The sequence below is a fragment of the Terrapene carolina genome, unplaced genomic scaffold, assembly GCF_002925995.2.
Source record: "Terrapene carolina triunguis isolate 2854851 unplaced genomic scaffold, T_m_triunguis-2.0 Scaffold62, whole genome shotgun sequence".
NCBI lineage: Eukaryota > Metazoa > Chordata > Testudines > Emydidae > Terrapene > Terrapene triunguis.
Window position 1 is genome coordinate 37,922,577 of NW_020664413.1, and position 16,993 is coordinate 37,939,569.

A 16,993-nucleotide genomic window follows, 5' to 3' on the forward strand; every position below is an offset into this window, starting at 1 on the left:
TCCTCTACTTTTTATGCCAAATAAATGTAAGGTGTTTTTGTTCGTCTGAAAGATAAAGGGTCAACAATGCAAGGCATCGCTCTTTAGAGTTTCTCGAGAATGTAGACTAATGTCTTATCTGGCTTCAGCTCTCCACTTTCGTTTCTAAAAATGAAAAATGAGTTCTTATAATTAAATAAACAATTGTTACATTGAGGAGGAGAGCATTTCTGGCACTGATGCTTCCTCAGTATGTAGGCACAGCAGGCCAATGTCTTGCAGCCCATTTGGCAGAATACCAACATGCCATTAAAAAACAGGCAGCTGAAAATTCAGCTATGGCAGAGCATGTGTTAGAGAAAGGACACATGGCTTTGAGCTGACTGAGACAGTAGCATGGCTATTGCTTCTTTCAGAAACATTGCATTATTATGTGCATTATTATGCATTATTATAGCGGTCAAAGTTAATTGTCTGTCATACCAAATTTTCAACCTCCTTTATACTGGGACAGGACAAAATAAGAAGTGCTGAAGTTTGTGTTGGTTGCTAGATGTCCCATAACATTTTTCTGCAGATGGGCTAATCTCTGCAATATCATGGGCCACTTGGACAAAGAAGGAAACTGACATTTTCAAACTTGCTTTTTTCTCCCCGTAGGACATATTAAAGCAAATAAAGTGACATTTGTATAATAGACCACCTGTAGCTCGAAAGCTTGTCTCTCTCACGACCAGAAGTTGGTCTAATAAAAAATATTACCTCACCCACCTTGTCTCACCTGTTTAAGAGACTATCCCAATGTAATTCTAAAAGTTTTGAGTGCATCTCTGCTCCACCTTATAAACAATCCATTTTTGTTGGTCCTGGGAGAGGTTTTCATGTAACTACATTTTTGAATGTTCATTATTAGTTAGTTCTGGTAATAAGAAAATGTGAAATTGTTTTTCATCTCACCATTGATATGGCTAATAGTGAACAAGTAAAAAATGCCTAGACAGCATTGGCAAGAGGGGTCCAATAAATGTAACAGAACAGCATTGTCCAAACTATTTTCTGGATCCAGTATGAGAGTATTTGAATGACCCCCTCCCTGCCGAAGTTATTCAGAACTATTGCTACTTTTTCAAAGTACTACAGTACGTAGGCTGGATGTAATTGCAGGGAAAATTCCTACTACTTTGATATAAACCTCAAAATTATTTTTAAAGGGCTTACACTTGTTTTTGTTTTCAAGTAATTGCTAATTACCATCAAATTTATGAATTGTAATAAGCTTGCTCCCTTATGAGTACAGTCCTCTCCCAGTCCCTGTGAAATCACAGTCTAGTGTTTGTGTCAACACAAGTCCATGCCATGGGAGTGATTGTGATGTGACTGAACACTGGATTATGGTTTTGAATGAATCAGGCAGGAAGAGAAGGCTTCTCTTAGGAACGAATATCTTGGAGCCTAATTCAACAAATATGTGTTTTGGTTTCCAGGCTACAGAAGCACATTTCTGGAGCGGGTGGGGGGCTTCATAACAGCAACAGATGGTTTTTTTTTTCTCTTTAAAAAAAATGTATTTGCAGTATCAATGACCATAAGAAAATGTAATATGAGGACCTTGGTGAAATGTATTTTTAAAAATCTGCCTGAATGGCATTTCAAGCAGACTCAATTGCTCATATACTAGCACCCAAAATAATTCCACTACAGCAATGTTGTCATAGGCGTTTGGCAAAAGGTTTAGGAGAAAAAAATACAAGCCCATTCAAACCAGTCATGTACAGAACTGACTTGACTAAATTGAACATGTCAGCTTCAAGTCTAGTAGATTCTAATCACAAGCCGTCATCATGTTATAAGAACATTTGGGTCACAATGATACTTGCATTTTGATGAAAGACCTAGAAAAACCCATGCTATGGAAGCACAGGCATCATGACTCCTGATTCACAGCTGTTTGGTCTTTGTAGCTAAAACTTGGTCCGCCCCTACGTTTCAGAGAATACATACTAATGGCCAAGAAGGACTACTGTGCCATGCGGTTTGTTGATTTTTGTAGGTTTTTAAAAAAATTTTACTTTAGGAAAAGAAAATGAATGCAGGATGCAGTGACAAAAGTCAACTGCAAACAAACTAAAAATCACCGCTGACACTCTTTAACCTTCCAGTATGTTATGTACATTACAAAACATCCCTGCAGATGTTTTGTAATGTGATTTGCATGAGATAAAATGACATGGGATGCTTCAGCTGCAGACTATTTAGTAACAATTATAGATTAGGAGTTAAGTAATCTCAGATCTCTTCAGATATTATGGAGGTTTGAGGTTACAGTGCCCTGAAGACAATTTAGAGAAGACTTATGTATATGTAGAGTTTGTTTTCTATGTGCTTTGCAACAGGGACTAAAAGAATCAATACAGATAAGCATTGGTGGTGGGTTTTTTGGTTTTTTTTTTTAGTGTCTTTTGGGGAATATGTAAAGTGAACATTAGAAACAGCTGATGTTCTGGGTGCTGCTGTCCAGAACTGGCTCTTCATCTTCAATGGAGGCAATGGTTTCTGAAAATGTTTCAGAACATGTAGTTACTGTCTCATGACCTGCACTGTATTTACTATTGGACATTTATTGTTATTGCTGGTACATGTTCCATATTAGTTAAATTAGTAAATTAGTAAATCAGTTTTCAGTATTTTATGGTTTACTTCTTTTCTGTGGTCAAGCATATTTGGTTTTTTTCCAGCCCATCATCTTCCACTGGGTCATTTACAGCTTGGTGGTGTTGGGAGATGTCCTTGGTGGAGTTCCGCTTGCAGCATCTTCTATCGTTTTTAGGCTTTGGGGACCAAGAAGGCACCAGAAGAGAGTGAAATCAATGTGCTTGGGCTGCCTTATGTTTGTTTAGTGTTGGTTACTTATTCCCAGCTCCTTATTCAAGGACTCTTAATTTGAATAAGTAACTGGGGTTTGACTGGATGTAAATGACAAAATATCTCTTGGGTCACCCTCAACTCATATGTTCTGCATCTGTCAGAGGGTTCTGAACAGCCTGGGGAAGATCACTCTCTGACACAAAGCTTTATTTCTGTGCAATGTGATATCCCTACTCTAATTTCTATTTTCCCAAACGTCTGATGGACACAAATACACATGATTGGGGTAACCCAGGAGTTATTGTCGCTTATATGTGTTGGAACCCCAGTTAGTTACTCAATTTCAATTTTAGAACCCTTAAATAAGGAACTGGACTCCTGAATAACGTACTAGGAATACGTAACTAGCTGCAGGTTCCTTATAGGTGACCCTTGATTGCAGCATCTGAGCTATGGAGTGCTACAGCAAGACACTGCTGGGGGAATTGTGCAAGGCTGGCGTAGGCTGGTGGAGACAGGGCAGGCTGCAGAGCTGGGATAGGCTCTACATCCTGGACGGTTGCAGAGGCGCTTTTCCGGGCTGGAGGCGCCTCGTGGTGTTGTTCAGGGGCTGGAAGATTGGCAGGGCCAGAACGGCAGGGCAGGGCTAGGAGAGGCTCAGGGCTGGGGCCCGGCGTGGCTGGGGGAGGCGGGGCTCGCCTCTCTTCGTCACTTAGTGCAAAGCCTGGGAGTCTCAGGAGAACAACGGGCTCATTCAGCGTGTGGCAGCGAGGGGAGAGGCTGCGGAGCGCCAGCCGCAGTCGGGCGAAGGGCACAGAGCAGCAGCAGGTTCCCGCTCCCCCCCCTCGGTCCCCGGCCGGAGCCCTGAGAGCAGATGGCCCCCGGGCAGACGCTCCTCTACCTGTCCCTCTTCCCCTGCCTCGCCTCCGCCTTCAACCTGGACACCGACAACGTGATCCTGCGGAAAGGGGAGCGGGACAGCCTGTTCGGCTTCTCCCTGGCCATGCACTGGCAGCTGCAGCCGCAGGACAAGAGACTGTAAGTGCCTCCCCCCCCCCCGCGGCTCCGGGGCAGGGAGCTTCCCCCTTCCCCTCCGCACAGAAACTTTCCCGCTGCAGCGCGGCGCGGGGCCCCCGCCCCTCCCCCCCCCGGGCAGGCTCCTGGGCGAGCAGCAAGAAAGGCGCCACCGGCGCCGCCAGGCTGCCGAGCCCTGGCCCGCTGCCTAGCCAGTGCCACTGCTGGCTGCGCCCAGCCCCGGCCGGGAGCCGCTCTCCGCCGCCTGGGGGTCCCCGGGGGGGGGGACGGGACACACACCGACCGTGGCATCTGTTTCAACTCCGCCGGCTGCGCTGCGTGGAGCTGCGGGCTGGGCGCGGGGCGGGTTTCACGGGCGAGCCCTGCAGGTGGGAGCGGGTTAGTGGCGATGCAGCGCGTCCCCTCCCTCCTGTTCTCCCTGCGTCCGGTGCGCTTGGGTTCAGGGGTGTATTGGCAGCTGCCTCGGCCCGGACGAAGCCAGCGGTTCCTAATGCTGCGGGATGTGAGGGCAGCGGCACCGGTTGCGGTTTGGGTAGCTGGCGGCGCCGCTGCGCTAGGGACGGACTCCCCGAGTTGTGAGTGTTACGAGTTCTCCGCAAGGCGCGTGCGGCTCTTTGGGTGCGGACTTGTACTGGCTTCTGACTGCAGGGCACGAAAAAGAGACTTTTTATTTAGCGGGCGGAACAACCACCTGTTAGCAAAAGTTGTGTAGATGAGGACACCAGATGCTTTTTAGAGCAGGGGAAACCGTGTTGCCGCCGACAGGACCTACTGTGTATTCTCATTGGTTTAAATCAAAACGTCTGAGCTGAGCTTGATTGTTTAAAAACCAAGGGGTAAAGCAAAATCTCTGTACTGGTGTGCACTTGTGCAGCAGCCAAGGGGGAGCTCCGTCATAAATGTCTAGTTGAGAACCTCACCATTTTTTTTCATGTCATAATGATTTAAAACTAAAGAGGTTTCTTCGTGGGAACAGCAAAACTGTAGAGAGACGTGTGAGCCTGGTGGAAAACACTGACCTTGCATTCTTGGTGACTGCGAACAAAGAATTCCGAAGGGGCGTATGACAACAAAAGGACCTTGCCCCCAAAGGACTTCAGTGTTCTTAAATCAAGCCAGCAGCAGCGGCATCAGAATGAAGTGCTCAGGAAAGCAAGTGTACTCACTCCTCTTAGGGAAAAGCAGACTCAAGCAAATGAAGAAACTGACGCATATTAGTAAATCTTTAGTTTTACATCATCAATGTTTACCGTTGATTTTTAAATCTGCTCCCATTTGTGAAGATCACTCTCTATATCATAACCGTACTGATGAGCTGTACTCTTGCTGCATAATCACAAAATGCTGATCCATGCTCTTTGCTGATGTAGGAATTAATCCAGACATTGTCCTGAGATGAAGTAGGCTGTTTCTAATAAAATGTGAATTGAATTTTTGAGTTAAAATAATTTTCCTAGGTTCTCTCTGACTTGCATGATGACTGGATCAAAAGCAATCCAAGTGATGATGATGTGTGTGTGTGTGTATTTCTGCAATAAAATCACTGATGTTCAAGACTGAACCTGTTCCACACTACAGAGGTGAGCTCCTTCAGGAAGGGCTGGGCAAATAAATCCGGTGTTGCCAACGTAACCGTGATAATAAATTCCATTGTTCATGGAAGACCCAACGGCAAAATAAAATGTTCAATTATATGGCTTCAGGGAGGCCCATGCAGTAACTGAATGCAGAAGTATTTGGTCCTGTGTGAAATTGGTCCAATAAAAGATATTACTTCACCCACCTTGTCTCTCTAAATCTGAACACATTTACAGATTTTACTGTATATGCTATCTATGGGTGATACCATACTATGTGAGGATTTATGAAAGACCAAAACTAATATTTTATTTTAATTCAAAAAGAAGAGCATGGAGTCCAAAGAGAATCCATAGTGCATAAGAGAAGAAGTGAAGCCAGCAAGAGTGTTACCCGATAACCTCACTTAAAACTTCCAGGGCCACATTCTGCCCTGACTTGCACCCTATACAATTTCATTGATTTCAGGGAGGTTGCATGGGGTTAAATCCCGAGCTATAAGAATTGCATAGTTATTGAGGACATAAAGTACTCCAATGCTAAAGAATGAAAATCTAACCCCCCAAAATTGCTTTTCTAGAATCATACATCATGGCCCTATGTAAGTTTATGCATGGGATTCTTGAAAGCTTGTCTCATTTTACTTTTTCTCAATAAAAGGATTATCTTACGTTTATTAGAACCCCATGGTACTGGCAATGCTGCTATTAAGTGTATCAGGATGTGCAGGGACAATTGCAGTCATTCATGGGTCACTAGTAATCCCTTGAAGGGCAGTCACAATACTCTGAGTCTGTGAAATTTAACTGAAACTTCTTAAAGATGATTAGCATGAAATTGCCTTCTCCGGACCTGAGAGCAATCCAAATCTGTGGATGGAGAAAACCCATAGATTCTTTCAACTTTGACGTGGCTTTCTGGATCTAAACTTTCATGAAAAGGAAAAAAACAAAATTCTAAAAGAAGACAAACCAAACTGCGGGAGCTACATTCAGAGGCTGCTAGGTACTTTGGGTATGTAAAGACCATTTTGACCACTTTTTCCTCTCAATCTGACTCTCCCAAATGTAGAATAAGGTAGGATGGTCCAGTGATTAGAATACTAGCCTGGAACTCAGGAAGCCTGGGTTCTTCTGTTCCCTGCTTAGCTGCAGATTTCTTGTGTGACCATGAGCAAATCACTTAATCTGTTAAAATGAGGATATAGCACTTCCCTACCTCACAGGGCTGTTGTGAGGATAAATAGGTGAAAGAGTGTGTGGTGCTCAGACAGTAATGGAGACCAGATTAGTATAGATAGAAACCCTTACAAGATGATGATGATGATATTGCCTTCCAGAGGTTTTACATTTTTTAAACTGTCAGGAGCAGGAAAAGTGTTTTGTCTATGGGTCAAATCCTGAACTCCTCCCTCAGGTCCAATTTCTGATGTAACCCATTGAACTGGTGGTGTAACTGACATCAGAATCTGAACCTGTTTTTACTCAGCCCTTACTTAGACAAAAATCTAATTGAAGTTGATGGAGGTTCTGCTGGGGGTGGAAACAACATCCCTGAGAAATTCTAAATGAGGACTTCCAGACTTGATCTTATGTTTGCAAAATTAATGGCACTCATTTTCATAATTCCGTTTGGAATGCCTACTGGGTACTGATTCTAATGGAAACTATGCCAAACATAGTGACTAGTTATAGGCAGGACAAGTTGTGTCTACTGTCCCGGTATTCCAGGGAGGTAGGCCACCTGTGGGAGAGAAGTTGACAGAAATTGAGCCCATATGTTGGTAAAAATGACTCTTTTCACTGTCACAGCTGAGAATAAGGCCATGATGAGAGGGCAGTAGTGGTGGAATACCTGTGAATCCCCAGCTATATTTCTCCTTTTCAGCATGTTTTCCAGCTCTTTTGTAAAGAAGTTTTATACACAGCTGTGACCTCTTCTGGCATGGGCCCTCATTCTAAACTGAAAAACCTTATAAAATGAAAACTGGATACATATGTCTCATGCCAGGTAATTGGCTCTTTAGCAAAAAACAAACAAAAAAACCCCAACAAACAAACCACCCCAACAACCGCCAAGCAGCAAATAAAGAAGCCTCAGGCGTCATCATTTGAATCTAGGAATATATTACGCATTTCAGCCTGTGAATGATGAAGAGGGTGATAAAAGCAAACTACATTTCATTAAAGGCAACCACAGTTATCTCTGTTACATTTCCTTAATCTCTTCCTCCTCTTGCCCTTTATCTGATGAGGTTTATTAAGATAAACGATTTTCATTTCCCTACTGGCAGTGTTTGGGTCAGAGTGAGAATTGTTAAAATCATCAGTAGGATGAGGGCTGAAGAAGTGTAACTGAGATAAAGGGCTAACAGCAGTTGCCTTTAATAAAGCAAAGCATTTGCTTTTGATCATCCTTTTCCTCATTCACGGGATGCAATGGATATATATTTCTAGAGTTAGTTTAATGATAATTAAAGAAAAATTATAATTATAAAACAAGGAATTTATATGTACGTCATAATGATATTTGTAGATAGAGTAAAACGTCACAATTCATGTTGACTGCCATGGAGTTACTTTTGATTTAGTTCTTTGCCAAGTCTCACAGATTGAAAGAATGTCAGCCTGAATGTTGTGAATTAGACTGCCAATCATGTTGAGGACCTAGATGAAAGTTAAACTGTCTGGATGGAGAGCAAAGTCCAGATCTCTGAAATCAATGGGAATTAGGAACCTAACTCACTTAGGCAACTTTGTAAATACCACTACCTATCTGAGGCCATGTCTCCACCATGGGCACTACAGCGGCATAGCTATGGCACTGTAGCTATGCTGCTGTAACTCAACGGTGTAGATGAAGTCTATACTGATGGAAATGGTTTTTCTGTCAGTGTAGAGTAACAGTATGTAGGTCCATGGATTTTTCACACTGAGTGCTGTAACTATGTCAACATAAGTTTTAAATCAGGCCCCAGTCTTTAGGCACATAAATACTTTTGTTAATCTGGCTCGTCATGCCTATATCACTTTTGAAAATATGACTTAAGATCCCTGATCATGTCAATGGTTTTCAAAATTTTGCCCTTAGAGTAGACTCTATGCTCTCTTGATTCTCCTACTGCTCTGACTGTTCTTCCAGTGTCTTTGGTGGGTGATCCCTTTGCTCTGATCCTTTGGGATTTTGTCCTTGTGCCCATAGATGCCGACTCTGTGGGTGCTCCAGGGCTGGAGCATCCATGGGAAAAAATGAGTGGGTGCTTAGGATCCACTGGTAGCCAAGCTCCCTCCCCTACACCCCCAGCACGTCCCACCCACCACAATCAGCTCAGTTCCATGGTGTGCAGGAGGTGCTGGGAGGGAGAGGGAGGAGCAGGGATGGGATGCGCTTGTGGGAGGGGGCGGGAGGGGGGGGGGGGGGGGGGGGAAGGGGCGGGCGGGGGGGGGGGTTTTGGCGGAGTGGGGGCGAGGCCTGGGGCTGAGCATGCCTGGGACAATTGGAAGCTGGTGCCTGTGCCTGTGCCCCCTCCTACACATAAAACTTAGGTCAACCTAGCTATGTTGCTTAGGGGCATGAAAAATCCAAACCCCTGAGAGAAATAGTTAAGCTGACCTAAGTCCCAGTGTAGACACCGCTGGCTCAATAGAAGAATTCTTCCATTGACCTACCTCTAGAGGTGATGGATTTACTAGAGTGATAGAAAAACCCATTCTGTCACTGTAGTGTCTATGCTACCGTGGTGTAGCTGCAGCAGTGCTTGTAGTGTAGACATACACCTACCTGTTCTCTCTCCACATCCTATACTTGGGTATCCTAATCCAGAGGATTCCTTTCCTTTATGTGTGATGGTAGATGGTAGATCAGTTTGCAGCTGCATTCTGGATAGAATAGCGGGGGGCAAGATGAGTGTCAGAGAGGCTGGAGAGGAGAAATAGGGTGTGGAAGTTGAGGTGTGAGAGCATTAGGGCCTGGTGCTAGCAATGGAGAAGAAAGGACAGATTTTGGAGATTAGACTCATAGACTTTAAGGTCAGAAGGGACCATTATGATCATCTAGTTTGACCTCCTGCACAACGCAGGCCACAGAATCTCACCCACCCACTCCTATAACAAACCCCTAACCTATGCCTGAGTTATTGAAGTCCTCAAATCGTGGTTTAAAGACCTCAAGGTGCAGAGAATCCTCCAGCAAGTGACCCGTGCCCCACGCTGCAGAGGAAGATGAAAAACCTCTGCCAATCAGTCCTGGAGGAAAATTCCTTCCTGACCCCAAATATGGCGATCAGAAGGAAAAGTAATAAGGTCATCGATATCAGTGTGATGGGAGAAAGAGAGGGAATTGAAAGTAATTTGGTTTGTTAGCCTAAGTGGCAGGGAGAATTATGGAATTTTCACCAGTGGAGGAGAAAGGGAGGTTTTGCGAGGAAAGATAAAGAGCTCAGGTTTTTTTTCCCTCTGCATTTGAGTTGTCTGTGGCTCATCTCAAGGGACAGTTGAGGATAAGGAACTATATGCTGTAATAAGCATGCCGCACATAGAAAGCAGTCTCTTACCACCATTCCCATTACCTGGCCCAGTCTCTTGACGTGAGTTGCAAAAGGTTACTACTCCTATCATGAGAAAGGGGTCACTATTGACTCCCATTCCTATTACAACAGATGGAGGAGGAGAGATTTTGGAGTCCAAGGACAGAACTCTGAAGGACATTGACATGGGGGGAGTGGTGGGTGTAGGATCATCACCCACTAAAGGAGAGGTTGAAAGAGTGATCAGAGATGTAGGAGGAGAACTGGGAGCAGATGGGGGTCTCTGGGCTCATCTACACTAGAAAGTTGCCCTGGTTTTACAAAGATGTGACTTAAAAAAAAAAGTGATATAGTTAACCTGGGATAACCTGTGGACACCCTTATTTTTGTTTAAATCAAGCTTACTTCAGTTTAGTTTAAATTGACCAGGAACTGGTTTAATCTAAATTGAAACAAGCAATTATTAAACCAAAAATAAGAATGTTCACACAGGGCTATTACCAGACTGGTTTAGAATCACATCTCTAGTTATTTAAGTTTAAAAGTTTAATTTTTAGTTTTTAAAACTGATTCTCTAATTGGCACAACTTTGTCCACTTGAGAAAGCCACTGAAGCCTAGAGCATCTTGAGAGCCTCAAGGCAAAAGGGAGGCTGAATTATGTCAAAAGATTGAGGAGGATAACACTGCAACAATGTATTTCTGCAAACACATGCACCTACTGTACTATGAATTGTAGGACTTGTCATTTTACAGTGGAGAATGTTTAAACAATGTAAAATTGGAATAAGCAACCCATTCATGATCTCAGTGAAACTATTCACTGCAGTCCATTTCTCAGGCCTAGTTTACGCTCAAAAAGTTTTACAGTGTAGTTCTACTGGTAAGGGGTTTGATTTTATTTATTTTGCTGACATAGTTATGCTGGTAAAACCCCTAGTGTAGATGCAGTTACACCTCTACCCCGATATAACGCTGTCCTTGGGAGCCAAAAAATCTTACCACGTTATAGGTGAAACCACGTTATATCGAACTTGCTTTGATCCGCCGGAGTGCGCAGCCGCCCCCCTCCCCCGGAGCGCTGCTTTACCGTGCTATATCCAAATTCGTGTTATATCGGGTCGCGTTATATTGGGGTAAAGGTGTATATCAGTATAAGGTGCTTTATACATCTATAGCTTATTTTGCTTTGCTGAATTGGAATAAGATGCGCAGGTATGAACACTCTTATGCTGGTAAAACTGCATCTACAGTAGAGGGATAGTGCTGCTTCAAATGTGTGAGTAAAGTTAAAGCAGTAAAACTTTTAAGTGTAGGCAAGACCTCAGACTGTACCCACTCTAACTAAGCAAGAGAACATGGTGACATACTTCTTTAGCACAATGTCTTTTAAAACAGCATTGTTAAATATTAGGACCAAACAAAAGAACAATTCATTGCTTTGTTCCCTTGACTTCAGGAGGAGTTTTGCCTGTGGAAGGGCTGTAGGATTTCACCCAGTGTGCATAATGATGATAAATAGCCTCAAATTCAGTCTCCAACTTTCAAAAAACAAGTTAGACCAGCAGCTGCAATTAAAGGTTGTAAAACTTTTTTTTTTAACTATTGGAAGATGCACACAGCCAATCACTCTGCTCCGTTTAATATATTTTCATCTTTAAGTATGTTGAGGCTGAGGGTCAAATACAGTCCTAATGTGAGCCCATGCCATTCCATTTTCTTTGATGGAGTTTCAGTAGCTTATATGGGGGTTGAATCTGGCCTCGACTCTCTGAAAAGAGGATATATGCAGATGGCAGAGATGATGAGCTAAGAAGCAGTATGGGTTGATAGCCTCCATCTTTCTGATTTTTAAAGAGTCTCAGGCAGCTCTATTAGTCTCTCATTAGGTTGGAACAATAACATTGTGTTTAGAACAATAACTAACAGTGTTCTGCAAGCTGAGATATTACTGTGTGCAGAAAACATGGATGTGGCAGCTTTTATAAGAACATCTTTATAATATAACTAGGCTTGGAAGGATTATATTTTTATTAGTAAATGTCAATAAACGTCGATTTCACTGCATGCACCAAACCAACACACAATTTTTCCATCCATGGTAATTGAAATGTACCGAGGCAAAGTGGAAAAAAATGTTGCTTGAGAACTAATTCGAGTTTGATTTAAGGATATTTAATCTGTATATTTTAACATGGGATGCTGACAATTTGTATTTTAACAATTATAAAGCTTTACATTTTTGAATCTCAGTGTCTGCTGTCATTGACCTCCTTTGCAATTTCCTACAGCCTTGAGAATTTAAACAGATAACAGAAAGTCAATATTTATTTTTAAGCTTTATCTGTTAAAATTATAAAAATTGAATTCAGCCAAGCCTAAATATAACTGTTCTTTTTACCAAAATTGCTTTAAGTTCCTACCCTTCCCTTTTATTGCACTCACCCTTTCTGAAAGGGGTGAATTTGTGATTATAGTCTAGTATTCAAGAGAGTTTTTATTAAATAATATTATAGTATATAAATCAACCTTCTGAACATCATATATGGCTAGCTTAGTCAATTCTGATGTGATCAGAGTACAGTATTAAAAATCTCAGAAATAGGAAAGGAATCAGATCTAAAAACTAAACTTGCATATTCCCAGACTGATGGTGAGGGTAGGCCAGTGGAAACAGAACAAAAATTGTACATAGTCAGTGCAAACACGGGCAGACCTTGAACTGGGGAAAGAGGGAGAAGGCAGTTGTCCTTGTTCAATTTAAATTAATATTTGAATGTACAGGTTGAGGACAGAAGGAGAAGAATTCTTTTTGTCAAATGTTCATTCTATCCTTGAGCAAAGGTAGTGAATTATAAAAATCATTGAACTTAAATCCAGTCCAAGAACTATGCATAAAAGTTATTGGAAAAAGAAAGGGCTGAACAATAACACAGCTGTTCTGCTCCTTTCTTCCAGACTAGGCTGATGTAGACATGCACAGACAGATGGGCAGACCTCTGCCATGTAGTCAGACACATACAACACAATCATGCCGCCTACTTAAACTGTAAATCTCGTGTCTTCAATGAAGCTATTGATGAATCATTCTTTTGTCCAAAGAGGTCATAATACTTAACACATCCATTTTAATAATAAGTAAAACATCTGGTACCTTCCAGACTGAGAATCCTAGATGTCAGTGGGATGGGGTAAAGTTTATCTGAAAAGCATGACTGTTACCAGCAAAAGTCTGAGGAGGGAAGAACTGAAGAAGACTCTGTCCCCCAGCCCTCATTGTTCAAATGAAAACTGAAACCAAAGGGGTAATGTTGGCTGTGGCATACTTGCTATTTGTGTGTTTTGCTCTAATTCCAGTCTATACAGAAATGGTGCTTGGAGCTAAGAATTGAGGCTCTGTGTAGAATCAGAACCCTGAAAGCTTCAGCTGGCAGCTTCACAAACACCAATTGCAGCATTAATCTCATTGAGACTGGCACAAGAAGAAATCTCATTGAGACTGGCACAAGAAGATTTGTACTGCTTTTTAGAATGAAACTATGACCCAGTCAGCTGAAGAAAGGTAGAAAGAAAGAAGAAAGGTAGAAAGAAAGAGAAAGCATGGAGCATGTGTGTGTCAAGGTGAAGAGGTTTAAGAAAGTGCCTTCAGAAGCACGTCTTGTGCATAAAACAGGGCCCACAATGCTGTGTGCTGTGTTGCTTCAAAGGAGCAGAATTTGGGACAAACATGCCATTTAGATTTAGAAACCCCTCCATAACAGTAGCAGTTGAAAGAGCATTGTATGGTCTAGTATGCTAGATATTGGAGTCTTAAAACTTCCTATTTATATTTGGAGAAACCTTCTGCTCACAATTTCTGTTCTCCTCTCGTAAATATGCTGAGGAAGAAGCTTTTAGACTGGCCTCTGCAGAGGGAATAACAGTATATTGGGGCTTGGGATGAAGACGCAGATTGGTGGTGGTGGTGAAACAAAGTGGATGATATGTAGCAGTAATCTTGGAGATTGAAGGAATTTTCACATTGTTGCAATTGCACGTCAGGTTTTTATTAGGAAGAGTTACTCCTTTTCCATGCTCAAATTTTTTTTTTACCAATTTAACTATTCTGGTTAGCAGGGGGATTTTTTTTTTTTGGTACTGAAATTAAATAGGTGCAACCACTAGTGTGGATGGAGTTATATTGATTGATATTAAGGTGGCCTTATATCAGTACAGCTTTTTCCTCTTTGCTACAGGAATACACTATATACACCTTTATTCAGATGTATCTGCACCCACTTTTGGGAGGGTAAGCGGTACAGTCTTTGTATGCAGACAAGCCCTAATTCACCCCTTTCTTCCAATCATGATGCCCAGGTAGAAAAAAGTCTCTTTCCTTGCATGGGAGGTATGACAAACAGTCTAAGTTTTAAATAGCTATTTCAGTAGAAGCTTCAGATAAAGTTGGTTGGATCTGGCTCATTTGATGGACTGAATTTGTAATAGGTTGGGGTCATTGTAAATTTGCATAATGGGGTTATCAAAGTGGGGGGGAAAGTCATATTATCTAAAGTTTGTTAGAAACCTGTTTTGGTAATAAACAGTCGTAAAAAACAACTGGCATAGCATCTTTCATCTGATGATCTCAAAGCAATTTGCAATGGTGGGTGTTACCCCCTTTTAGAGAGAGGGAAAATGTGGGAAAGTGAGATTAAGTGACTTGCACAAAATTTTTGTCATAGAAATAGCTGAGCAGATTAAAACGCTGCATGCAATGCATATTTAAAAAAAATACAATTAACCTTGATTTTTAAATAAGGCAAATAACTTGTCATTCAGAAACAGGGCAGGTAGACTGACTTCCCACAAATGGTATTCCATGTGAGGCTAATTACAGAGGAGATTGGTTTCCAGATCTAATTCATTGCTGTCTGGTTTCTCCATCTCGCAAAATAAAACAGAACAGTTCCCAAATCAGTATATTGATTAGATGCCTGGTGTTTTTATAGAAGTAAATCTTTCATCAGCCACAGTGTGTGTGTGTGCCAGTCCGATTTTTCTTTTTGTTAAATTAGGCAAAACTTCACTCCAAATGTGACTGTTATCTGGCAAATTGCTCATAGACATAGCCAGATCCACTGTAGAATAACTGTTGTTAAAATCCATTCTGTGGCACTGATTTTTTTTTTTTTTTTTTTTTTTTTTTTTTTTTACATTTCAAAATCAAGTTGGAACTGGAAAAAAACATCTCTATCCCAGGACTGGTAGAAACAAAGTGGTTTGGGAAGGTGAGATGGAAGGGAATAAAACTAGGCTAAAGGAAAGCCGGCTAGTAGGTCAGTGGACTCTAAAAACAAGCAAGCGAAAATGATCCACACCAAATGGACAGACTGCGTTTAACTTTTTCACTGAAATATATTTTGATATAAAGTTACCATCTTATGGTAGTATGCTTGCTAAGACGTGGGGTATTAAGATGCAAATATACTTAGGGACATTTTGAAAGAAACAAGATGTACAAAATGACATGGGAAATTCATGAGTAATGCATATATTTATTTCTAAGAAATTAAATAATTGTAATTAGTTTTGGATATACACAAGCAAGCTGCTGTACAGTAAATAGCCACATAAGAATCCAGCCTAGAAAAAAGAAAGATTTGTTTAAAGTGTTGTCTTAGTGGATTGTATCTGTCACTTTTGACTGTTCTCTTTAACCTTTATCACCCCATAAAAGGTTATAAACACTTAAAAATAATGGAGCCTCAGGTATCTTAACTTGTGTGTTGTGCTCAGAGCCCTTCTGCACCTTTAGCATAGGATGTGTGGTACTTGTGATAAGATGGAACATCCCCTTGTATCTAAGAAATGAGAGCAATATGTGCCAAGTACTTCTTAGAGGCTGCATACAGGTATTCTTGCTTTGCAAACAAGAGTCCAATTTAGCCATTTTATTTTAATGAGCAACTCAGAAGTATTCTGCTGTAAAATATATGGAAAGAGACTATACTTGTACAACACTCAGGAATCTTAGGCCTGGTCTACACTATGAGTTTAGGTTGAATTTAGCAGCATTAAATCGAATTAAGCCTGGACATGTCCACACGACGAAGCCCTTTTTTCCGACTTAAAGGGCCCTTTAAACCGATTTCTTTACTCCACCTCCGAGGGGATTAGCACTGAAATTGGCCTTTCCGGGTCGGATTTGGGGTAGTGTGGACAGAATTCGATGGTATTGGCCTCCGGGAGCTATTCCAGAGTGCTTCATTGTGACCGCTCTGGACAGCACTCTCAACTTAGATGCACTGACCAGGTAGACAGGAAAAGCCCCGTGAACTTTTGAATTTCATTTCCTGTTTGCCCAGCTTGGAGAGCACAGGTGACCATGCAGAGCTCATCAGCACAGGTAACCATGATGGAGTCCCAGGATCGCAAAAGAGCTCCAGCATGGACCGAACGGGAGGTACGGGATCTGCCCGCCATATGGGGAGACGAATCAGTGCTAGCTGAACTCCGTAGCAGTAAACGAAATGCCAGAACATTAGAAAAAGTCTCAAAGGGCATGAAGGACAGAGGCCATAACAGGGACGCACAGCAGTGCCATGTGAAAATTAAGGAGCTAAGGCAAGCCTACCACAAAGCCAGAGAGGCAAACAGAAGGTCTGGGGCAGAGCCGCAGACATGCCGCTTCTACGCGGAGCTGCATGCCTTGCTAGGGGGTGCAGCCATCACTACCCCAACCCTGTGCTTTGACTCCATCAATGGAGAACCACTCAACACGGAAGCGGGTTTGGGGGATGAGGAAGATGATGATAGCTCACAGCAAGGAAGCGGAGAAACTGGTTTCCCCAACAGCCAGGATATGTTTATCACCCTGGACCTGGAACCAGTAACCCCCGAACTCACCCAAGGCGTGCTCCCAGACCCTGAGGGCACACAAGGGACCTCTGGTGAGTGAACCTTTGTAAATATTACACATGGTTTAAAAGTAAGCGTGTTTAATGATTAATTTGCCCTGGCAATCGCGGCCAGT

The 16,993-nt window shown here is 42.3% G+C and overlaps 1 protein-coding gene across 4 annotated transcripts in view; it reads left to right on the forward strand.

Annotated features, from left to right (window-relative positions):
• The first annotated feature begins 3,551 nt into the window (after positions 1-3,551).
• Positions 3,552-16,993, forward strand: part of ITGA6 (integrin subunit alpha 6) — a 64,897-nt gene continuing 51,455 nt past the window's right edge. For 2 of the 4 annotated variants that reach the window (XM_024210537.2, XM_024210457.1), the window contains exon 1: positions 3,553-3,882. In XM_024210537.2, the coding sequence (XP_024066305.1) occupies positions 3,719-3,882 (164 nt within the window). In that variant the 5' untranslated portion in view covers positions 3,553-3,718. Of the gene's footprint in view, positions 3,883-16,993 lie in introns of all 4 variants that reach the window. The other 2 variants (XM_024210376.2, XM_024210621.1) reach the window with 2 other exon arrangements.